The sequence below is a fragment of the Rhipicephalus microplus genome, chromosome 9, assembly GCF_043290135.1.
Source record: "Rhipicephalus microplus isolate Deutch F79 chromosome 9, USDA_Rmic, whole genome shotgun sequence".
NCBI classification, from domain to species: domain Eukaryota; kingdom Metazoa; phylum Arthropoda; class Arachnida; order Ixodida; family Ixodidae; genus Rhipicephalus; species Rhipicephalus microplus.
In genome coordinates, this window is record NC_134708.1 from 42,941,004 (window position 1) to 42,965,545 (window position 24,542).

General features: G+C 48.7%; 1 protein-coding gene across 3 annotated transcripts in view; it reads right to left on the bottom strand.

Annotated features, from left to right (window-relative positions):
- Window positions 1-767: 767 nt before the first annotated feature.
- LOC119163765 (organic cation/carnitine transporter 2) overlaps window positions 768-24,542 on the bottom strand; it is a 36,294-nt gene continuing 12,519 nt past the window's right edge. The window contains exons 5-10 of one of the 3 annotated variants that reach the window (XM_075873506.1): window positions 23,253-23,421; window positions 20,939-21,169; window positions 19,343-19,557; window positions 4,517-4,698; window positions 2,248-2,399; window positions 768-893 (exon numbers count right to left, since the gene is read on the bottom strand). In XM_075873506.1, coding sequence (XP_075729621.1) covers window positions 848-893; window positions 2,248-2,399; window positions 4,517-4,698; window positions 19,343-19,557; window positions 20,939-21,169; window positions 23,253-23,421 — 995 coding nt within the window. In that variant the 3' untranslated portion in view covers window positions 768-847. Of the gene's footprint in view, window positions 899-2,247; window positions 2,400-4,516; window positions 4,699-19,342; window positions 19,558-20,938; window positions 21,170-23,252; window positions 23,422-24,542 lie in introns of all 3 variants that reach the window. The other 2 variants (XM_037415832.2, XM_075873507.1) reach the window with 2 other exon arrangements.

Consider the following 24,542-nt stretch of genomic DNA (forward strand, 5'->3'; position numbering starts at 1 on the left):
CAATTTTGGAACATTGGCAAGTAAAAGGTTAAAGCGGCACTCGTTCGTCCCTCGTAGTAGTCGTAATCGTAGTGTGTAACCAGTCTTACGTTTTGACCTGCAAGGTGGTGCCGGTGAGAGATTTCTCTTCTGCGTTGTTGAACAATAAAAAATTCGCAGCGTGCGCGTTAACTGAGAGCCGAATTCTCCTGTCTCTCATTCTCTATTAGCTGCCATTGGGATGTACATTGAACACTATCTGACAAGAAAGGGTCGCTACGCTATACTCGCTGGGCGTAACCTTCTTGGTTTTAGATAGGTTTAGCGAGCGTTGGGCCGCATTGCCATGAATACAGTGAACTAGTATATACCATGAACTCGAGGTGGTTAAAGGTGGGAAGTAGACACGAAGCGCAAGCCGCAAGTAAGTGTGCGTGTGCCACCTCTCGTTTAGTCCTTGGAATGTCCACTGGATGGCGATGCTTCTATATGGGGAATATATGATGAAAAGATGCGAGATAGTGGTACTTGGAGTGTTGAATAGATGGACGAACGGACACACGGACAGATGCATAGATGGACGCACGGATGGCTGCACGGACAGATAGACGCATGGATGGACGCAGGGACGGACGCACAGATGGATGTGCGGACGCACGAACAGACGCACGCATGGACGGGCGGATGGACGTATAAATGGTCACACAGACGGACGCATGGACGGACGGAAGCAAGAACGAATGGACGGTTGGATGCTTCGCCCCACTCTCCATCATTCACTTCGTGGATATGCTGCCATTTTTTAAAGTGGTCACAGATGTGCGCGGGCGGCTAGATCTTGCAAGGCTAATTCCGCTGGCGGTCGACATCATCCGTGTCCTCTGAATTTCTCTTCGTCGCCAGTTCCGACTCGCCTGCGCTGCACGGAAAAGAGAAAAATTTTTTGAAAACATGTGTGATACTCAAGCACTGGTCTATTTACTCCTTTGACGCGAGAGCGTTGTTAAAACGGAGAAACTTCGTACCATCACGTACCCCACTGTATTGTGGTTCCGGCATTTCAGTCGCGTTAATGAACCCTCGCACTAGCTAAACCTTGCCGATTTCACTTCACATTATGTTATCTCAAACACCCTTCCCAAGTGATAGAAACTTCCAAAGCCATCTATCATGTCAAACATTTTTTCTCCAAAGCGAGAGAAGGTCGTCGCTTACACAATTCACACAGTAAGCGTTCGCGTCAACAAGAGCACGCGCCCTGAGTCGCATCGATCCTTGGTTAAAATTTTCTCGAGGCTGTCGATGAAGAACTGGCCTTTAAACTTCACAATAGTATTTTTCTTGGGGGTTTTAAATAGCAACATTTTTTTAATGAGTGAAACAACTTTATTATTGATCCGGCATAAAGGGGGAAGAGGTAGGAGAAATAAAGGAAGACTCTAGCGTGCATGGACGTCCCGGAGCAGCAACCTACTCGCGTCAACCCGTGGGGGCGCCGTTTTCAGCTGCTGGCGTTCCAGGATGCCAAGCACGTGCTGGACCACGTCTCTTTAAGTACCTGGCTCTTGGCTCATGATTTTTCTGTGCGCCACCACCGGGTAACCCAGAAGAAATGCCAACTAACATCAGTAACATTTTTTAAATATATTTAGTTTTCTATTTGGCCCCCGAAACCTCGTTGTATGGAAGCACTTCCACACTCCTTCACAACGTGCATTTCTGTACTCCACAAACAACGTAATCACGGACACTCACAAAATCATAAAATGTATTGAAGAAAATTGCAAGCAAAACACGAAAGAACTGCCGCTGTGGTGCCTATGCTAATTTTATACATGGAAAGGTCTCTAGGCCACAGGCGATGTCCCTTCGCATGCTTCAGACGGGAATATACCCTAGCTTCGTAACCTACAGCCATTACTCAGACATTTCACAAATTTATCCGGACTGCCACAATCGCAGTGATTTTAACCACATGCTCTGGAGGTGTCCCACTTTTCTTAACAAGGAAAATAATAAGAATTTTCCGAAAGTGCCTTTCATTTAAAGCTTACGAATCCGGTCCTTATACAACAACTCAAAACTGTCCAGAAGGCCCACGATGCGGTGGTGAGGCTAGGCTTCCCTGTACTACGGGGAGCAGTCCGCGATCGTATACCCCTATAAAACGGATGTGGAATCCATCGGGACTCCAACAAAGTTTTTCAGTCATCCATTCATCCATCCATCCATACTGCGTGAAAGTGGTGCAAGCTGTCATTTTCTTACTTTACGCGCTGTCTGGCGACATCTTCGGCTTCGCCGAATGTGTCCGGAAGTTCGATACCTCGAGTCTCCGGCAAAAGAGCGGCGGCTCCTGCTCCAACGACGGCAGCGGCTGCCAGCAATCCAGCAGCCAGGTACATGGAGACCTGCTTCTTCTGCATACGAATACGCAGACGTGAGTGCGCACTTACAAGCGCATATGCCCACTAGATGTATATTCTTGCTACATGAACAAGTTCCTTTGGCTAAATATCCATCATATGTTTCTGAGCATTCTCCAGGGAGGTGGGACGCAGTTTTGCCACCCGCCAGCCTGGCTGTCCAGCTCGAGGCCATACAGAGGGCAAAAGAGGTGGTCACCAGGTTCGCACTAGCTTATACCCTACCTCCTCAAGTCTGATGACATTAATGTGGCGTTTGCTCTCTCTATCTCTCGTGAAGAAAGCGTGACACGCAAGTGTATACAGTTCTCTACTTCCACAGGGTTGGGGACTTTGCACGTGCGATTCTGTTACGGAGCGTACAATGCGTTCTTAGACATGCGCAGTGTTCCCTATAAGGGGAGAGTAAGTTCTTCGCAATGCCCTCCCTCCTCCTACTATGTCACTGTATGGCACACATAGTTTTACACTCTATCAAAAGTACACGCTGTCAATATGGGGCTGCACTATACAGAAGCAACTTCGCCAAGTTGACATTTCAGACGCAGAGAAACAGTTGAATGAATGCGAGACCAAAAGGGGGCGGTATGCATTCATCAATATAGCTGACAAAAACACAAAAAAGTGGAGTTAAGAAGTCCACGTAATCTTTTTTTTAACCCTTTCACGACCGAAAGAAAAGAACAAAAAAGCGCCATAATTACGAAGAGCTTTTTTTCACTCACTTTCTATAGATTTTTTTACATAAAATGGTACAATTCTTTCAACTCACTGGGCTTTTTTATTTCTCTAATCGCAAAAGAAAGAAGATAATGCGATACCACGTCAACACGTGGCAATAAAATTAAAGGTGCCAGTAAAACGAAAGACGAGGCACTAATGGCCAAACACGGACACTTTTAGTCATTTAGCGTCAAGAAACGTGAGGATAGTCATAATTGATCCTTTCGATAAAAACTCTTATGATGGCTAGGCTCGTCAAGAGTCTCGAATAGGTCAACAGCACCTTATACGCTCTTCAGAGTGTGCTTTTTTCACATAAATAATTTATTTGGCTTGCTAAGATTACCTCTGGTAAGCACCATCTCCTACTAAAAGGAACCTTGTAAGAATGTGAAGGATCGCTGTTGTTCCCTTATGTTTCCCTTTTTTGTTTCCATTTGTATGTTTCCGTGTATGTTTGCCTTGTGTGCGGAGTTGTGTATATCTTGTGTACCGCTTATGTTACTCCCCCCTCCAGTTTGCGTGTATTAATTACCGTGTGTGCCGCAAGGTGAACATTTGGCGCTGCTCGGAGAGTGCAACAGAGTGAGCGCTCGCAGCATTACATACGAGCGCACAACTGCGACGGAGAGATAAACGGGAAAGGAAAGACGAAGCTACAGTGTACTAGAATTCTAGTACACTGTAGCTTCGTAGCTATTCGTAGCGTACACTGTAGCTATTCTAGTACACTGTAGACGAAGCGGAGGCAGCGCCCTGCCACTTCTTCCACCCCAACTCCTCCTACCTTCTCGCACTCATGCGAGGAGAAGGGAGAAAGTTGGCGCATGCGATGCGGTGGAACGGATGGTCACCGAGGGACAGACACAGTTCCGAGAAAAAGCTGCTTCACATCTAAAACTATGTGCTAATTACTATGCTAATCATACTGCTTTGTCAAGCTGGAAAAACACACGCTCTTTGTCACCAAAAAACTGCCGGGCGTGCTACGTTAGTTTTAAACAAATACGTAAAAGATACGTGACTGCTTTTGCTCGAGAAGGAGGCACGTTCCGAATAGTGCAATATGCCAGTCAGAGAAAAAATTTCACGTGAAAGAAACAGTGCGATGACGTCGCTTCTCTCCTTCGCACCGGGTTCAATGTTAGCCGTTCGTAACTCCTTTCCCGATAATGAGAAGCCATACTCTCTTATCTGTTGCGAAATTGAGCACCTTTTCTAGCTGTAACCCACTATTTGAAGAAGTTCTCGGTCAGCTCAACTCATTCAACAGAGGGATGGCATCGGCTTTTTATCTCTCTCTTAACAACACGTCTCTTTCGTAACTTATGAGATTCGTATTATCAGAGGCCCCGGTGTTGACGCGTAGAAGGCTTGCAAAGACTCACAATAACGCTCATGAAGGGCGCCACGATTCCGCCCAAGCGACCCACGGTGAAGCACGCGGCGAAGCCGAACCCACGTGCTGCCGTTGGGAACAGTTCCATGGTCCAGACCCACTTGACCGATGCTGACAGGACGAGCACGAAACGACTCGCCATGGACATCGACAAGCTGACGTAAGGCGAACCTGCAAGCCGTAAGAGAGCAAGGATTATTATTACGGCACGAACAACAATTGCCTAAGCTCAGCAGCAAACGAACACCGTGACCAGTTTGTAAGAGTTACCCATGATGCAAAAAATCACATGGTTCTCTATGCGTTTGCCTAATACAAGGTGAAATCCGTCTTTTTTTCTTTGCATTTAACTGTTTATATTGACGTCATGATATCGTAACCAATTTATCCTCGCCCCTAGCAACAGAAGCATGTGGTGCGAGAGAGTGTAGGAGAGGGTAGATGCAGTGGTTCGCCGCTCCTTCTCTCGCCCTTCACTCTCTCTCTTCCCTGCGCCCCACTTTCCCGCCCGCGCGCTCGCGCCTTACTCTTCTCGACCGTTCGCTGGCTGGGCGCCTCTCAAGAACATCTGGAAATGTGTGCTCGAGACGCCGCTGTGAAACGCCAATGCCGAGCCGAAAACGCTGTTTGTTTTTGCTCACTTCATAGTATTTTGAAGACTATAGTCTTTCTTGGGGACCTTCGACGGAAAAATTTTGTTTTGCCTGTCTGTCTGCCTGTCTATACAATTGTCTGTTTGTCCACCTCATCGATACCTCAAGAGAGAGAGAGCTCTTTATTGAAAAGCAGAGAATTTAGCCGGCGTGTGTTAGTCGCTGACTTGCTACTCTGCGTGGGTAAGGGTATTGGGGACTGCAAGGCAGAAGATAGAGAGAGAAAATATTAAGAAATAAAATGGAAAGAAAATAAATGTAAATATACAGACATTTTTCTGTCTCTTGGGTGGGGACGTCTGCTGTCAGCATGTCTTCAGTTTTCAAGGCGCCCCTGCAGTTCGTTTAGCTGGTTTGTTTAGCTGACGGATATTTTCTAAATACGCGAATAAAAGTTTCATCGCTTGCCTCTGTTGCGTGAAGCTGAGGAAAGAGCCCAGGAAACAATCAACTGATAAGGTTCTTTGGGTTAACAGATGCATGCAGTGTTCATAGAGCGCACGTTCATCGGCATATGCTCGGCACTCAAACAAAATATGTTTTACAGTTTCTATGGAGCCACAATTATTGCAGTATGGACTGTCTACTTGACCGAAGCGATACCGTAAATTGTTTCCATAAGCACTGTTGAGCTGGAGACGGTGGTAGAGAGTTTCCAGGGTCGAGGGATTCAGGATGGGAGTCTAGTCCTTAAATGTGGGTCGATAGAGTGGAGGAAAGTGTAATGATGTGTTGGGAGGTTCCATAGCCCTGTTCTTTTCTTCGGAAGCAAGCCTTTTAGTCAGCTGGGAAGCATCTGATTAAGTGAAATAGGTTAGCCTGTAATTTTGCTTTTGAAGTCCTTTGCGGGCCGCTTCATCTGCTTTTTCATTGGCCAGTACACCGCAATGAGCCGGTATCCATTGAAATGTGATTGCGCAACCAGCGATAATAGCCAAGTGGTGTAAGTATGCTATATCAAATGAAATCGGGTGATAATTTGTTTTCTTTAAGAGGCTGAATAGTATTTGTAGAGCTCCCTTAAAGTTGGTGAAGATTACCCATCGGTTCGGCGTTTGACGCAGGATGTAGAGGACTGCTTCATTAATTCCATGAAGTTCTGCTGTCGTTGATGATGTATTGTGTTGTGGCCGATAGGATAGACTTTGTCCTGTAGAGGGAACATAGAGGCCATATGACGAGATCTCCTGAGTAGTTGAGGCATCAGTATAGATATGAGAATGCTGAGTGTAATGCTTGGCTAAATAGAAGAGAGTAGTCTGCAGCAGTGTGGTCTGTGCAATACGTGTTTTCGCATCATTGATTCCTGGGACACGCTGTTTTATATCAAGAGGTGAAAGCGTCCACGGAGGAAATCTTGGAGGCATCAACTTCTTTGGCTGTCTGATAGCAGTAAGTTGCTGCATTTATTTGCACAGCTTGGCCGAATGCTGAATTGCTGTGGGTGAGATGTATGTGGTACAGAAAATGCTTCTTCTCGTGTATGACATGGCGCAAATGAGTGCAGAGAACATCTAGCGGACGACATCCTGCTTCCGCTACAGTTCCTGAGCCTGATGAGCTATTCGGAAGGCCTAGACAGATTCGCAGGCAATTGTTTCGTGCACCCTCTAAAGTTCTCTTGTTTGTTGGTGATAATCAGTGAAGCACTGGTAGGCAATAACGCAAGGTTCCTTCAATATACGCTCTCTCAAGCAGGACCATTGATCGGCACTTGCATCCCAATCGTGTTCCCACCATGAAATTGAAGAATTGGGATGCTACAGCTGTTCTTGCTCGAAGTTTCTTCACCTGAGGAGACCAGAAAAGACTTCTGTCGATGACTATTTCAAGAAATCGCTGAGACCGTACATAGGTCAGTGGCCGCCCACCGAGGAGGAGCGGATACTTGGTCATTTTCTTTCTCGTGAATGCCATGGCTGTGCTCTTTTCTGGAGAAAAGTGCATACCCCGGGGATCCAAATACACGGAGAGGTTCTGTAAAGCTTTTTGAAGGCGTTGTTTGGTAACAAAACGCGAACTTAAAGCACTCCGGATACAGATATCGTCGGCGTAAATTGTGATGTGCACTCCTCGCGGCAATATCTTTGTTAAATGTATCAGGGTGATGTTGAAAATGAGTGGACTGAGGACTGCGCCCTGGGGTACACCCTTCTCTACTGCGTAGAACTGTGTGGGGCCGTTTGGAGTGATCATATATATCTTCCGTTCTTTTAAATAACTCTCAATCTATTTATAAAGTCTTCCTCCAAGGCCAAGACTGACCATGGCTGCAAGAATGGCATGGTGAAAGACGGAGTCAGAAGCTTCTTTGATGTCGAGAAAAATAGTTAATGGAAAGCGTTCAGCAAAGAGGTCCTCTTCAAGTGAAGAGACGAGGGTGATGACATTATCGATAGCTGATCTGCCTTGACGAAATCAGTTCATTTCTTGAGGAAATTCGTCGTGGCTTTCTAAAAACCAAGTCATTCGTTTATGAACCATCCGCTCCATAAGCTTGTCTACGCAACTCAGCAGGGCAACGGACCGGAAAGAGGCGTAGCTTGTTGGCTGCTTTGAAGGTTTCAAAATGGGCACTATTTTAGCGAGTTTCCATTCAGCGGGAACCTCGCCAGACAGCCATGAAGAATTATAATATTCTAGGAGTCGTAGGTGGGGGGTGTGGGGTAACTTTGTAATGGCTTCATAGCTTATTTTGTCGTGACCGGGTGATGTGTGCCTGTTCGATTCGCTGATTGCGGTATTCAGTTCTTCAATTGTGAATAGCAAATCGAATGCTGGCACTGTCTCTCGTGAGAAGTCAGACTTGTTGTTTGCGGAAGAGCTCCAGGGTATTGAAGTTGACAATAACAGTGTGCAGTATCCTTCTGACAACTCTTTCAGGGGTTTCCGTTCGTGAAGGGAAAGTGCGGTGAAAGGGTGAAGCTGTTGGAGTGGTGTTCGCATGCCTCTAAAGACCCGCCATATTTTGGCTACCGGTTGATGGACGTCCAGTGTGGAGCAAAAGTCGCGCCATCGTTGCCAGCAACGTTTATCCAGGTAACGCCGGATATGACGTTGTGTGCGTCGGCAGGCTCGAAGGTCTTCAGGACACTTTGTGCACAATGCTTTCCTTTCAGCTCACCTGCGAATAGCACACAGTTTTTCAAACTCCTCATCGTTTTACGGAAATCTGTCATTCTTAGCTGAAAGACGTGTGCATGTTTTTAGACAATGAGACATCGTAGTGAGTAATTCTTCGTCCTCAGTGCCAGCCGTAATTCCTTTGCTAGCGGCGTCTTTGAATGCATCCTAATCAGTAGATCTTGTATTTAATTTGTTTGATGACGAACAGCTGATACCATGATTGGGTAGTGATCACTCCCCTTCAAACGGCACCAAACGGCCGACCTCATCTGCAGCGCCCACCAATATTGCTCAAGGTTTATCGGTAATTGTTGTACAATTGTCATTTAAAAAGCAATTATTGCGCATATCTGAGGCGTCACAACAACACGTCGATGTTTTTTATGTCTGCCTTTATACTTGAAGAGGCACACACAAGTAACTGTAAGGACTGTAGCGTTTACCGCGCTACGCTAACAGTGCAACGCGATGCTCAAAAATTGGCAGATCTCACATAGAGTGGGAGTCAATTATATGCGAAGCACGAATAAGAAAGATTGATATGCCACATTAAAATCTGCACAACGTTACGAGGTGGAGGTAAATGATGCCACACATGACTTCCGTGTAATGATTATCATGTTTGAAAGTGTCGTTTACCTTCATTATCCATTCACGTCACGTGATACCAAACTTAGTATATGTGGAGCTAGCGAAACGACTGTAAACACGCTATTAGCGTAATATGTTGTCATGTTCTTACATGATACGCATGTCAGGATTATCATGTTTGCACCAGTGATATATTTTGTGATCCATTGACGTCGCGTAACACCAAATTTGGTATATGTGGAGCTAGCGAAACTCTGCGGGCACGCACGCCTTCGTTTTCGCCAGATGGTGTTCGTGTCTAACGTGCCTCGATGCGCTCGTTCGCCTCCGCTACACGCTCGAGCCCTCTAAAGCCGCGTTCACACTGAGCATTCCGGCCGCCGAAAGTGCTCCGAATCCGGTTCGGCGGCGGCGAGATCCGCCGAAAGGGCCCTCTCCGCGCCGATCGCTCTCGGACCGATTTTTGCGTCGCCTGCCACCGAATCGGTCACCGCGGACCAATAGGAGCGCCAGTCAAGGAATTTTGAAAAATGGCGGCCAAGCCCTACTCACTTGTTATGCTGCAGCGCACGTAACTGAATCTTGAAACCAACAGGAGTTTCACCTACTGTGTGCCTACTTCGCCTCCGTATTTCATGAAAGAGGTGACCGAGCTTGCTGTTTTTTTTTTTTTTTTTTTTTTATTGGCGCTAGTATGCCCTACGGCATCAGTTAAATAAAAAGGAAAAGTTTTGTTTCCTGTATGAAGGCCAGGAGTTGTCGATGCAGTGGACCGTGCGTCCAGCGCGTCAAGTCAGGTGGTCGGCCGGGGTGGTGGTGAAGGCCGCGTAGGTGGCGAGTGCGAGCCTGGTGAAGGCCCGGGCAGGTTCCCAATAGGTGATCAAGCGTTGCCTCTGTGGCTGGGGCAACGCAGAATGGGCACGTCGTTGGGGGAGGCTGTGCACCAGATGTCCATGTAGCCCGGATTGCAGGAGTCAAGGCGGCGCCCACACGAATCCTCCTGAGCGCAACCTCCTCTCGGCGAGTTAAGCCGCCGGGAAGGTCAGATCCACGCGGAGGAATGAGAGCACGCGTGGAGCGCCGGAGGGTTTCTTTGTGCACAAGCAAGCTGTCCTTCGGGGACAAACGAAGTAGAGGCAGCGGGTGTTGAACAGTCGCTGGATGGCAAGCGGCATCTGCTTCCACTTGAGCCGGTGCAGACCGGCGGGTCCACAGAACGCGGACAGGACAGGCACATGAGTGGATCAGTCGGTGTATATCGGAGGCTATATCGATGGAGCTGGTCACTTTTCGCAGCTCTCGAACTGCCTGCGTGGAGTCCGTATATACAAGCAATTTATCGTGTGACAAAGAATCCATTTTGGATATCATAACTGTTAACCCGTCCCGTATAGCAGTGAGCTCCGCTAATACGGATGGGAACGGTGCCTCTGTTACGTAAGAGCAGATATGTTGGATTTCAGGTTGCGCGGGGCATACGAGACTGGTGTGCAGAACGCAATTATCGGTAGCTGCGTCTACGTATACCGCTAGTGAGTTCTCGGTGGTAGTGACGATGCCCTCCTGCGCCGCTTGTCGGGTGGATTGTCGCAGGCGGGTCAGTGGTCGGTTGTCACTGGCCTGTGCCTTGAGCCATGGTGGAACTTCTGCCACGGGTGCGTCAGGCTGTGGCAGCGTTGAACCATAGTAGTGAGCTAGAGCTGCCGCCGCAGGAACAGCTTGACTCTTTAGGTAGCGAGCGACTCGACGCTGGTGTACAATTTCGTCGATGGTGTTGAGCTGCGCTTCCGCCTGGAGGGTCGTGATAGGTGTCATACGGGGAAGGCATGTAATCGCCCTCATGGAATCTCGGTTGGCGGTTTCGAGCAAGTCCCAGTCTCTCAAAGTCAGTCGTTGAAACTGAGCTTGATAAACGAGCCGAGGTTGTAGGATTGATCGCACCAAGATACGGGCCATTCGAGAACAGGCACCCCCCGTCTTTTGAGAGATGCGACGAATGAGATGGAGGGTATTAGCACTCTTCCGGCGAGCAGAGCGAACCCACGCATTCGCAGAGCCAGATGCGTCCAATTCGACCCCGAGCACACGTATAGTGGATACAGGGGTGAGGGTATGGCCATTTAGGCTCAAACATATCGGCGTCTGCAGGAGGCGACGGCGACCTCGTCTGTTGGTGATAGACATGAATGCAGTCTTCGTGGCAGATAGTGTCAGTCCTATGCGCGCACACCAGTCCGACGCCTTGTCGAGAGCACTCTGGAGTGCCTCCTGCTGGCGTTGAAGGTCTGGATGTAGTGTCCACACAGTCAAATCATCGGCATACAGGAGGAAGAAGGCATCTGGAATGCGTGCTAGTTGCCACGCGAGGGGCAACAGGGCAATATTGAAGAGTATCGGGGCTAGAACCGAGCCCTGCGGTACACCCCGCTTCATTACAAAGTGTCCGGTTCGTTCCTTGCCTACTCTGATGCAGAAGGTACGGTGTGCCAGAAAAGACTCCACAAAGTCGCAGACGCGAGGCGGAAGTTGAAGCCATTGCATTATGTGATTGATCGCAGAGTGGCTGACGTTGTCGTAGGCCTTATGAACGTCCATGGCGAGAAGGGTTCGAATGCTGCTTGATCTTCTTCCCACAAGCACCATGGACGTCAAATGATCTAGGCCATCTTCCGTGCCCAGGTGCGGTCGAAAGCCAATCTGGGCCGGATGGTACCAGGCGTGCTTTTCCAGCCACCAGGAGATGCGCGACGCCAACATGCGTTCAAGAAGCTTGCACAACGTACACGTTAGAGCAATCGGCCGAAGATTAGAGAGGCTGTTCGGGTGCTTTCCCGGCTTAGGTATCGGCACAACTTCGGCATGCTTCCACGATTCAGGCAGCCCTCCGGTCGTCCAGACTGCGTTAAGCGTGTCCAGCAGCCACTGCAGTGCAGGGCCATCCATGTTCTTGAACACTTCATAGGAGATCCCATCTGGTCCTGGTGCCTTGCGTACTTTTGCCTGGTCAATTGCTGCCTGGAGCTCCGCCATCGTGTATGGCGCTTGCATGCCTTCGATGTCCGACGGACTGGGAGTCACGCCAACCTCCGGAGGCAGGTTACACGGACAGTCGAATTGTGGTGGGGCCAGGTTGTAGGCCGGGAAGAAAGCCTTAACTATTTCTGGAGCGAACTGGCTTGGCGTGCATCCAGAAGACAGACACGCACTGGCCGCTGGGTCCGGCGTACGGGTGCCTAGTTCCATACTCCGGAACGTTCGCCATATTGAGGCGGTTGAAGACGATGGACCGAGTGACGCACACCAGTCCATCCACCGTTCGCGGGCGAGACGCTTCTCGCAGCGACGCGCCGCAGCGGTGAGTCTGTTGAGGTTATCACGAAGCTCAGCGGCTGCCGGATCTCGGTTTAAGGCCAGCTCTGCACGACGGCGTGCTGCCCACAGACGCAGAAGATGTAAATTTGGATGTGGTCGGTTCTCCTCTACCCAGCTTGACTGCGTGGCGGCTTGTACAGCTCTGGTTAACACCTGCAATGGATCAGACGATGTATCAGCAATCGAGTCGTTCAGTTCATTGCGGAATAAGTCCCAGTTGGTTGTGTAGCATCGACGTCGGAGGCGGCGCTGGTTATACGCGGCCAAACCAATTTTCAACGGATGGTGATCACTCCCCCAGCAGTCTGGTTCTAGGTCCCACGAAACGTCACACATGCCCAACCACCACGAGAGATCGGGCGCATAAGGTGGAGCACAGGGATGATCCCACCGACGTGTAGAAGTAGCCGGGGCATTCAGAAGGACAAAGTGCGCGTCTGTAAATGTGTCTAGCACGATGTTGCCTCTAGCACTGGAAGAAGGGTAGCCCCACGACTGATGAGGTGCATTGAAGTCTCCCCCAACTAGTACTGGGCACCCAGGATAGGTTTGACGCAGGTGAGCCAGCCACCCCAAACGCAGTCGGGGAGCGCTGCCACTATACGGACGCACGTAAACTGAAACCACAATCACGTCAGTACGCGGAAGTCTAACGAGCACTGCCACCACTTCTTGCCACTGGTTACACCACTGCAGCAGGGGAACCTGCGTTTGAGGATATGTAGTCACAACATACACTGCAGCCTTGCCTGGAGGTCCCAACGCATTGGTGCAGCGTCGATCAGGGATGGTTGGGGAATCATACGCAGTGAATCCAGGGATGCGTGGAAGCGAATTCGTTTCTTGTAGAAGCAGGCACCAAGCGGGGAGCTTCCCCAGCGCCAGGCGATAGCGAAGCTCACCAACTTTATTTGCAAGTCCCCGGCAGTTCCACTGCAGGACACAGTGGTGGCGCGTTGCTTTCAAAGGAGTGGTCATTGCGGTGGAAGGTTGGCGAGCACCACCTTTGAAAGCTCTTGCAGTTGCCGGGCAACGAAGTGGAGGAGCTCTGCCGGAGTCATCTTGACTGGTGCTGACGCGCTTGCGCAGGATAATTCAGGCACAGAAGCAGCGTACGGCACGTCTGTACCGCGCATCGCAGTTGGTCCAGCGGGTCGAGCGAGATGGGTTCTGCGTTGAGCGAGGCGCTTGACTTCCATTTGGAGCTGCTGTATCTGTTGGTCAAGCTTCGCCAGATCGTCTGTACCCGTAACGCTCAATTTAGGCGTATTCGCAGGCTGCTGAACACGTTTTTTGCCCCGCTTGACGGCGTCGCTGTACGTGGGGACTTCATAGCAAGCATTTTCAGGTTCTACCAACGCTGGTGTGTCCTCTTCGGAGGGGGACAACAGTTCAAACCGGTTGCTAGTCGGAATGTCGGCGTCCCTTTCTTCTTGTGTCACCGAACGCTGGCGGCGCTTGCGTTGGCGACGGGCTTTGAGAGCCTTCTGTTTAACTGGACAATCTTTGGACGTTATTTCATGATCGTCCGTTTGGCAGAGCCCACATTTGTACGTGCGCGTCTCGACGGACTCCATGGAGGTGTCTGCGGGTTGGGGACAAGAATCTCGCATGTGACCGGTACGAAAACACCGATAGCAGTGTACCACACCGGGCTTGTACACATGAAATTTCAGGATGCATCCATAGTACGTAATGCGGCTTGGTGGCGTTCGAGGCCCTTGGAGAGTGACAAGGCACGTGCGTCCACGGCCCATATAACGAGCTGTTACAATCTTGTGTGTGGAGCAGGTCAAAGCAGTGATAAGGCCCTCCGGCGATTCCCCTGGGTCAACCCCAGAGACCACATACCGACGCAAGTCCGAGCCGGAACTCAAGTACGCTTGCACCTGTACAGTACAATCAGCTGTGACTGGCAGAGTTTGCAGGTGGGTGAGGCGGTCAACGTCTGCTAGCGAACGCACCCATACGGATACGCTGTTGGTGGGATGGTGAATGGAGAAACCTTGAAACGCGGTGGTTTTGAGGCAGGTGTCGAAGGCTGACTGAAGGAGGCGATTTGACAATTTTGATACATCGAAGCACTCACGAGGTTTTACGACGACTTTGTACTTAGACTCGGTGCCAGGCGAGGCGACAGCTGCCGGAGAGGGGCACTCCCGCTTGCTTGCCGGTGTGGCTGAAGCAGACAAATCATCTATTCCCATTTGTGAGTCAGCCACGCGTTTCGCACTGCGTTTCGGAGCGGATGATGGTTGTGATGGCTGCGTCCCAAGCTCCGCTGCAGCCATCGTCACTGGTTCGCATGAAGAACACGGGAGCGCCGCCGCTGCCAGACGCAACCGGCGAGACGCCGGAACCGTCCTGGCGAGCGTCCCACGCACAATGTTGAAGTGAACGGCACCAAGGGTGGTTAGTCCAGGTCGTCGATGGTGTCCGGAAGAAGAGTGCTTGGGGGCGACCCCACGGCCTCGTCCAGGGCGTCCGGCAGGTCTGTCCTTAGCCGGTGGGGCCAGAGAGCTGGGCGGCGTTGCGTTGAGCCAGGGCGCAGAGAGTGGGGGAACGCCGGTGGGGCGATGGTCGCGCGAGCCGATGCTTTCAGCCGATATTCACGGAGCCGTCGAAACGCGTCCGCTCTCGTCGGCAGCTCAGCTGCGTCCGAGCTTGCTGTTGGCGTGACCGAGCTTGTTGCGGTCTTGCAAAGCAAAACGAACCCACCAACGCCGCTGGCGTCGGTGGTTTTTCTGCTCTTCGTGCATTACAAGACAGCCACTTGCCAGCAAAGTAAGCAGTACTGTCTTTTCTTGCTTCTTGCGTACGAGAATCGTCGAAGTATACACCACTGAATAGCGTAGTAGCGTTTGCGAGCCGCAACAACAACCGGGTGACAGCGCATCCATCCCGCGTTCGCCCCGTAGTAGATGGCATATTCGGTGGCGCGGGGCGCGTCCAGTGCGAACGACGCTGTGTTTCGGCGGCAGGGGAACTTCGGTCGCTGTAGAAAGCGGATGTTTCAGTGTGAACTAGGCATAAAAGGGAGCGCCTCCAGAATACCTTTCACCGATTTTCTTGCGCAGAACATCAAATAAACGTTTTGTTCACTCTCTCCAGACGCAAGACTATCGTCTTTCGACGACATTTGCAGTGTAACATGCAGATTCGGAGCCAATTTTTTCCTCTATGGCTCCGATTGTTCCTACACGCCTCTCGTATAGGCGGAATAAGCTCTCGAAGCTACATTGCTGCATGCAGCCTCGATATTAGCTGCGCGTTGCTCACTGGCTGGCTATCGCGCTCGTCCATTGCCCGGCGGATGTGTATTTGAAAGCCTTCCACCATGTTGCTTTGTGAAGGCGTTTTTCCGCGATGTTTACAGCTGTCTACATAAGACTGCGGGGTCGCTACGGTTGCTAGCAGCTGCATTCACTGCGTTGCTGCGGGTAATTCGACTACGTATTACAGGTATGTAGCACTCAATAATTTCCTCCACCTCGCTTCATAATGGCTAATGAGGAAGCGTGTTGGTTTAGGCACTCGTTATGATTCGGCCGATCGACTGTAATTACTCTTGCAGCTCATCGTCGTAGCAATATTCAGTAATCTGCTGGCCAGCAAAGCGATTGCCTAACGACACGGTTAACATTTTATTCTGCCTCTGCTTCTAAACTTTGGCGCTATTAGCTTACCATCTCCACGACACTTCGATAGGCGGCTGCTCACGCTGATTCGAGATGTTTGAGCGAGCAGGTGCTCTGTTTTAAGGAACAAAAATAGAAAACGTGTATTGACTGGGAGCAATTGGCATTTGCCGTGTAGTCAAGTTTCAGGCGTGAGAAATTTCGATCAAAATAGTTAATAGCCAAGGTGATACTTATCAAGACTTTTATTTAAAATTGGCGAGCAAGAGTATCCACCCAGATGTCGTGAATACATGCGTACGTTTCGTATGACTGAAGAGATGCACTCATAGGTATACCTTCCCTTTGTAACGGCTCCTGAATTCATGAGACCCTTCACATGCCTTCATAGTGTGAGCATGCCAGGCGAGAAATGATTTCGTGAGATATTTTCCCTATAAGAAAACTTGAGAACCCTTAAGCTTCGCCTTTAAGAGTTGAACATGATAGCTATATTCTGTTCGTAGTGCGCACTTAGTGCATGAAACCTTTTCGATCTTGTCATGCACCACTATACGTGGCCTTAAGGGTGCCAGTAGCGTGTGTGCTTTTGTAGTGGATGACTGGCTTTAAACTATGAAGTCATCCCGATAATCCCATGCTGTGACACCTAATGGCAATTTACGCTTGTACCACGCATTATTACGTCAATGTTTTACGTTGTATTGTGAAGTACATACGCATACAGGACGCGTGTGCTTGTAAAGCATTAAAAGTTTCATTGCATTTCCAAGGAGAAGTTATTTTTTCTGTATTCGCAAGCAGCAGCATGGTTGTGGGGTAGAACGCACGCATGCCACGCAAAGGGCGCACAAAGCTTTGATCCCCAATCAAACCCGGAACTTTTAAAGACGATAGTCTTTCTTGGCGACCATCGACGCAAAAATTTTGGCTTGTCTGTCTGTACATTTGTTTGTTTGTCTGCCCTAACGGTGCCTTAAACGGCACCCAAAGTGGCCGAACGATACTCCAAACGTCCGACACCATCCGCAGCGCCCATCATTATTGCTCAAGCTTCAGCGTTAATACTAGTGTGATTGTCAATTAAAAAGCAATTATTGCGCATATCTGAGGCACCATAGCAACACGTCAATATTCCGTATGTGTGTCTCTTAGTAGAAAAGGCATACATAAGCGATTGTAAGGACCGTAGCGTTTATAACGTTGCGCTGACCAGGCAACGTTTGCACAAAAAGGCAAGTGTTTCCAACGCTTTGCTAAGATGACGCGGTGGTGGCACCTACCCGTTCCTTTGCGTTCTACACCCTATCACGGTCGAGACGGGCGCGCAGGGCGCACGCGTTTCATTTTCCAAGAAAACTAGGGAGCCTACATGAATGGCCGTTTTTAGGGTGATGTCAGCCTTTGACCCACTACATGCCGCCAACGCACCGCCACCCGCCAAAACACAATGTTGCCAGACAGCAATGCCGCGCTGTCGCCCCATCTTGGTGCCCGCACTGCGTCTACGCCCGGTGGCGTTTAGTTCTCAATAATACGGCGTCGAACGTTGCGGTAGCGTGTTAAACGCTGCCGGTGAAGCCTTAGAATGCCTGGATGCTGCGTACCGCTCTGCACTAACCACAACAGAAAGGGGGTGCGAATGTTCCGCTTCCCAGCGAGCCCTGGCCGACGACAACTATGACTGGCTCAAGTGAAGCGAGACGGCTGGGAGCCCACCAGTGCGTCTCGTATTTGCTCTGTGAGCACTGCGTATTTCGTTCACTGTTTTTTTCCTGCGGCACACGTATATGTGTTTCGTGGTGTTCGCGAATGAGTAGATAACCGAAGTTGTCGTTGCTGCGTCCACGCATTGCGAGTAGGAAGCCCACAAACGGGACGCGTCCGCGCGTTCGTACGGAGACGCGCTCGCTAGTCTGAGCTGTTGCCACGCTTGCGTTCATGTCAGCGTAACCTCAGTATTATGTCGCAAGTGTTTGTGTGTGGGCTGCGAATTTCTTCGTGCGCTCACTTTGAGAACTGGGTCGCTTACACGACCCTGAGAACGGCCACTGTCAAAAGCCCAGGCTCCTTTTTGTTGCGCCGCACTTCGCGTAGCTGGAGGGAGCGGTGGCTGGCTCCAAAATGGCGGCGCACAGAAAACTATGCTGAATTTGGTGGAAGCTGGCAACAGTGTGCCCCGTTGCCCGCTGGTTTTGGCTGAGTTTCTTGAAGGCACTTATTAAGATATCTCCACCCTAAAAACGGCCGTTCATGTAGGCTCCCTAAAGAAAACTGCCAGATAGCGCTCATGTCTCACGTGTGACGAGACGATGCGCTCGTTCGCCTCCGCTACACGCTCAAGACACTCGAACGCAGTGCCTCCAGAATACCGTTCAACGATTTTCTTGCGCAGAACAACAAACAAACGTTCGATTCACTTTGTCCAGACGCGAGACTATCTTCGTTCGACGACATTTGCAGTGCAACATGCAGATACGAGGTCATTTTTTTTTTGCCGTGCACGCTAGCTACTATAGAGCTAGAAACGCATACCGCGTTTCTCGCGACCGAAAAGCGCCACGTGCGGTGAACGGCGCTATTGGCTGCCCAGTGTAAGAAAAAAAAAAGAAAGCATTATTCTTAGAATGCTAGGTTCTCACGTGCGAAATGCCGTTATGGACGCTACGCAATGCATTCGCATTTCCTCGTGATTCTCTTCGGGAAGGTGGGGGCATTTTTTTTCTTTAGCGTTAGGATGTACTTAAATGTGTCAGGGCCGTATTTTGGATAGGCAAGGAATAGGTAGGTAGGAACTATGTCGGTTCTAATTCACTATAGACCTTTTCACTGTTTTAATCACCGCCCCTTGATGGCGTCTGGTTTCATCAACCGGTGTGCCAAAATAGCATCGTGGACAAGAAGAGCTATAGAAGATAGCCCATTGATTTTCTACACTTTCTTTTCCTTAGTTTGCAAGTTATATTCAAATAAATGTTTTTTAGCTACACGAAAATAGAAGAGATTCCCTCGAACTTTCTGCACGCTTCTTTTATCTGAAATACTAAAGAGAGATATTTCTTAAATTTAAAAGGAACTTGAAAACGTGCTTACAGTTTCGACGTTAGGAGCTGGTAAATGAGGTGACCAGAAGTTTCCTTCGTTACAAGGCCTCTGACCCTATGGTTGCATAGGACTGTTCATTTTCCGTCGAGAATAGACGTGGTAAATTGTAGTAACGAAGAGCGTTCAAAGCGATGGTCACCGCAAAATAAATCGATTGAATGAACCATCATGGCGGAGTGATTTTCTAATGTAACTTCACTATTGGGCATTTTTTATTTAGTTGTGTCATGCCATTTTTTTCGTATACCTTTGTTATCTAGAATGGCACAAATAGGCTGGACCATTCTTTACCATAAAGATACGTCAATTCATGACCATAGAAATCCTCACCCGCAGGGATCATATCGATGGTGGCCGCTGCTATGCCTGCCAGTAGCAGAGTGGCCAGCTGCGATGGCCTGCGTCGGCAGTAGTAGACAAGGGCCAGGCCAATGAATGCAGCGGGTATCTCTGCCGCCGTTGAGACAGCAAAGTTGACCAGGTGGCTTCCCTCGATGTCCACAGCCCCCAGCATGACAGCGAACAGGAGAAAGTTGTCGCAGAACCTGCGATACAGAGATTCCACGGAACGTGTACAGCACCCGCATTGATTGACATGTAGGGTTGAATGACCCAGAACAACCATATGAGACGCCATAGTGGGGGGCTCCGGAAATTTTGACAACCTGGGGTTCTTTAACGTGCACTCAAATCTGACCACACGGGCCTACAACATTTCCGCCTCCATCGGAAATGCAGCCGCCGCAGCCGGGATTCGATCCCACGACCTGCGGGTCAGCAGCCGAATACCTTAGCCACTAGACCACCGCAGTGAGGCTACAGTGCCCGAACTTCAAGCGGTTTTCCGCCTATGGGTTCCTCGCGGGCACACCATCAGGTCAATTCACTTCTAGTTTTCAATCAGGACAAACATAATGTGACACAATTCGTTTTATGTCGAAGCATTATTTCGAAAGCGCCATTTATATATATATATATATATATATATATATATATATATATATATATATATATATATATATATATATATATATATATATATATATATATATATATATATATATATTTATATATATATATATATATATATATATATATATATATATATATATATAATGAGATCTAACAGACAGTAATGCCAAGGAATGTACAGTGGAAGTTATTAGAACCAATGGAATGTAAATAAGAAGAAAGAAAAGTGGATGAAAAAATAACCAGCCTGCTCACGGCTGGCTATTTTTTCATCCACTTTTCTTTTTTCTTATTTACATTCCATTGGTTCTAATAACTTCCCCTGTACATTCCTTGGCATTACTGTCTGTTAGATCTCATTATTATTGTGTCAAAGCACGGAAAAACGAGCCCTTAGGTAGACACTTCTTTCTCTTATATATATATATATATATATATATATATATATATATATATATATATATATATATATATATATATATATATATATATATATATATATAATTAGGTACTTTCCCATCATGTTTAAGCATGTCATTAGCACAGGCTTTTGTGAGGGATAACAGAAACAGAAGAACTAAATTCATTTCTACACATCTGGTATTTCGGGGGACGTTTTCTCATCTGAGAGTGGCTTGGTGTCTTTCTAGATATTTGTGAGCGTTATGGTATCAGTAAATATGGAGAAAGACTGAGAGGGCGTGAGAGAGAAATCAGGTTGAAACGGGTGGGGGATACTCTATTCCTGCATGCTTACTTGGGAGCACGGCACTGTTTCTCTTGTATGGGGAGGTGAAGAAGACGGAAGAAGACAGGGGCGGTACATGAGAGGGGAACAGCGTGTATCTAACGTTTTCATGAGACGCCACCTGCATCACTCAACCCGCTTATATCTGCCTCCATTCCCCTGTGCATTGTCGCCAAGTTTTCTAAACATGATGGACGTGTGCTTACCAGACGACAAAGAGAAGAAATGTGTTCCTTCTAACCAACCGGTGTCTCAGAATCTCCACAGGACCTATGGTACTAGTCGACGATTCCCGAATTCTCTCCGCAGTCAATTGCACGGCGGATTTCAAGTTCGGCACCACCCGACGGTTCATCTTTAGTATTTTGGAGATGGCACACTCCGCTTGCTCTTCCCTGCCTGTCGTAATGAGCCAACGGGGTGACTCCTGAACGACCCTGAAAAGAAAAAAAATACAAAAAATACCATAAAAAGGCGTTAATAATTGATAATTGTATTTGTTTCCTACAGGGGTTTTAAATCCAGAAACGACGCTTTGATATGAAGAAGAGTGACGTGTGGGGTGAGCTGGTTCAGTATCATAGTCGACTTAGTGGAAATCAAGGAGGCCCTCCACTTTTGGCGCCTCGTTGAGCTCCCCGTGGGCCGGAACCATCGCAAGTCGGCGACATGGCCACCGCGGTTTCACCGCCAGGCCTTCGGTCTGGTGCGAACCATGCGCCGGTCTTCTCTGCACGGAGACGCGTGTCCGAACATGCCCGGACAATGCTTTGCCCTCACTTCACGCTAGCGCAAGTCACCGTGACGTCACTTACGCCACTATAGCCTCAATAGCCTCCGGTGACAACCCTCTTTCACATGGGCTTGCTTTCGCCCGGCGCTCGATAACCTGGGAGATGCTCACAGGCCTGCACGAGAGGTAGACGCGCTGCTCTGGCAGGCGGCTTCTCCTAGGTGCGCTCGGCTGCTGCCCTGTGTGTGACATCCGTGTCCTCTAGCCGGAAAATACTCACTCAGTCGGCATTGCGGAGTTTCCCTGTCGGCCCACAAGCCCAGGACTGTCGCACTGTGCTGAATTTTCGGTTAATAAACCCGTATTTGTTCACTACCTGCCTCGAGTGCCGTTTATGCACGCCGTGTCGGAGAGTCAACAAACCCAGCCATTGCGTCTTTGTGCGCTACGGCAGTGGGAAATAGTCGCGTGCCTTCCCGGTTGCTTCGAAGGGTAAGCAAACATATTTGCACATAACTGGCGCCCAAAGTGGGGTACGAACCCGCAACCCTGAGATTAAGAGTCTCACGCTCAACCGACTAAGCTAGCCGGGTGGAAGCAAGCCCATGGAAGAGGGGGTTGTCATTGGCGGCTATTGAGGCTAAGCCAAGCTCAGTGACATCATGGTGACATGCGCTAGTGAGACGGGAGGCAAAGCATTGTCCGGGCATGTTCGGACACGTGTTTTTTTTTTTTTGCAGGAGGGATCAACGTACTCATGGCTCGCGCCAGAGAAAAAGCCTGGTGCAGAAACCACGGTGGCCATGTCGCTGGTTGACGGTGGCTTCCGGTGCGAGGGGCCAGCACTTGCACCAGTTGGGAGATGAGGTGCCAAAGGGGGAGCGCACTCTCGATTACAACAGCTTTAGAGCAAAAACCGTGACACCGAAAACACCACATGAACAGAGCACTGTTTTCAAAAGTCTTATGATTTCGAAGGAACCTGCAAAGGAGAGGGGGCTTTGGAAATGTTGAGCATTTGACGTTGAAGTACACGGCCCCTAGCATTTTACCTTCACCAGAATGCGGCCGCAATTAAATCCCGTGACCTTCGGGTTTGCATTCAAGCACCTTGAACCCTAGACCCCCGATGCGCGTAAATGTGCAAGCTCCGAAACAAGTCTCATTACGACATTATTTGACGAGCAGTTTGAACGAATTTCTCCGCCTTCTAACCTGTAACTTACAGGTGTACAGCTGCGTCGGCTTGCCTCACCTAAGATTAAACAATGCCTTTTGTCTTGGTTCATTGTTTTTTTTTCAATTTGCCGCATACTCCTTTGCGGTTGCTCCATTTTAAAGACAGATGAAAAACAATTTTAGTCGTAACAAGTCCGGTTATTGTGTATTAAGCCACAGTCCCACGTGTATGGCGAAAAACTTCTGGCAATATCTTGAGCGAAATGTTTTGGCCAGCTGGAAACAACGAAAACTCAATAAACTGCAAAGTGAAATATCCATGGGACGTGCACGTGCACGGTCATGATGTATAATTAGTGTATCAGTACATCGTGTATATATATACTTCGTTTTCTACCCTCCGTTTTACCCGACATGCACACGCGCACTCATTAAGCTTTTAGATATGTGTATTAAGTTTGCAAAATATATTTAGCTCGTGCACACTTATATGCACGGGGGGTAGGGGCCAAAATGTAACTCAAATAAAATGGTAAAAAACAAGCACACATCAATAGATTTCGAGTTTAGAAACAGTACTATCAGGCTTAAGGTACGCGGGTACTGACAGCATAAAAGGCACGCAGGCCAAGGCTACCAGTCCGGTGACCAACTGTAGGAGTTTCCAGTCTGACAACAAGTAGGCCACGCCCGGAAGCAGCATGGAAGGTATGGCATATCCCGCCGTGTAGCCAATGTTGAGGAACGTCCGGTATCGAGGGTCCAAGATTTCGGCCACTGTGGGGTTCAGTCACGAGTGTATTAGTACGTACCGTACAGGGTATCATGTGTGATCACCCAACCCACCCTAACACACATCTGGCATTACAATATTGCTTGATCACACACACACAAAGGTAATGTAGGGTGTCTAGACATCTAGCATGAAGTATGGGCGCAGCAACTTTTTCAGCAACGTATTTTTACACGGTGATTAGCTCACATTCATTAGAATTCAAAAACCTTATGCTAAGGAGCGAGAAGACAGCTATACATTCTACTGTTTTTTTATATGCGTCTTGGCATCCACTAGACAAAAGAGTAGAAACAGGGATCAAGGATATATGCAGTCTTACTTGGGAAGACTACGCCATAATTATAAGCCACGCCATGGGCTCCAGAAATTTCAACCACCTGTTTTTACGTTCACCTACAACGCACAGTACACGGGCCCCTAGCATTGCATCTCCATTGAAACGTGACCACCACGGCTAGAATGGAAGGCATGACCTTCCGGTCAGCAGCGGAGCACCATAATAATTTTATCACCGATACTAACTGTAGAGTGGGAGGAAGTGAAAATTACGACCACTCGCAGGCCGGTATGAAAGTTCAGAACTATTTTGGAGCCCGTACATTTCCATATTTAGCGGCGTGTCAGAGCGCAATCAGAACTTTGTCTATGCCTTCACACGGACGCCTACGCTTGCTGTTTAAACAATATGGTGACTCAGTGAATCACTCAGATAGACCGGATCTCGCCGGAATGGTCGTCTGCACACAAGAAAACGCTTCTACAGACGCTAAATGTGAATAACGTTTATATTTTTAGGATTTTAACGCAAAAGAAGCCAGAAAATACAGCTGTTACGTTTGTTTATTTCGGCTTTCTCTTCTCGACGCGAGGGGCGCCTCGCCGCGTAAAAGCCAATATCAGTCCACGAAAATGAGTGACTATATGAATTCTCCCTAAATTTGGTGAACAGAGCTAAGAAGGCGCCATATATAAGTGTGATGTACGTACATAGCATGAAAATTCAACTTTTGTACGCCGACCTTAGGAACGAGAACGATCCTATTGTTGCTTTTGAAAAGACAAACGGTATTTGTATCTCAGCTCGACACTTTTGGCGCGACGA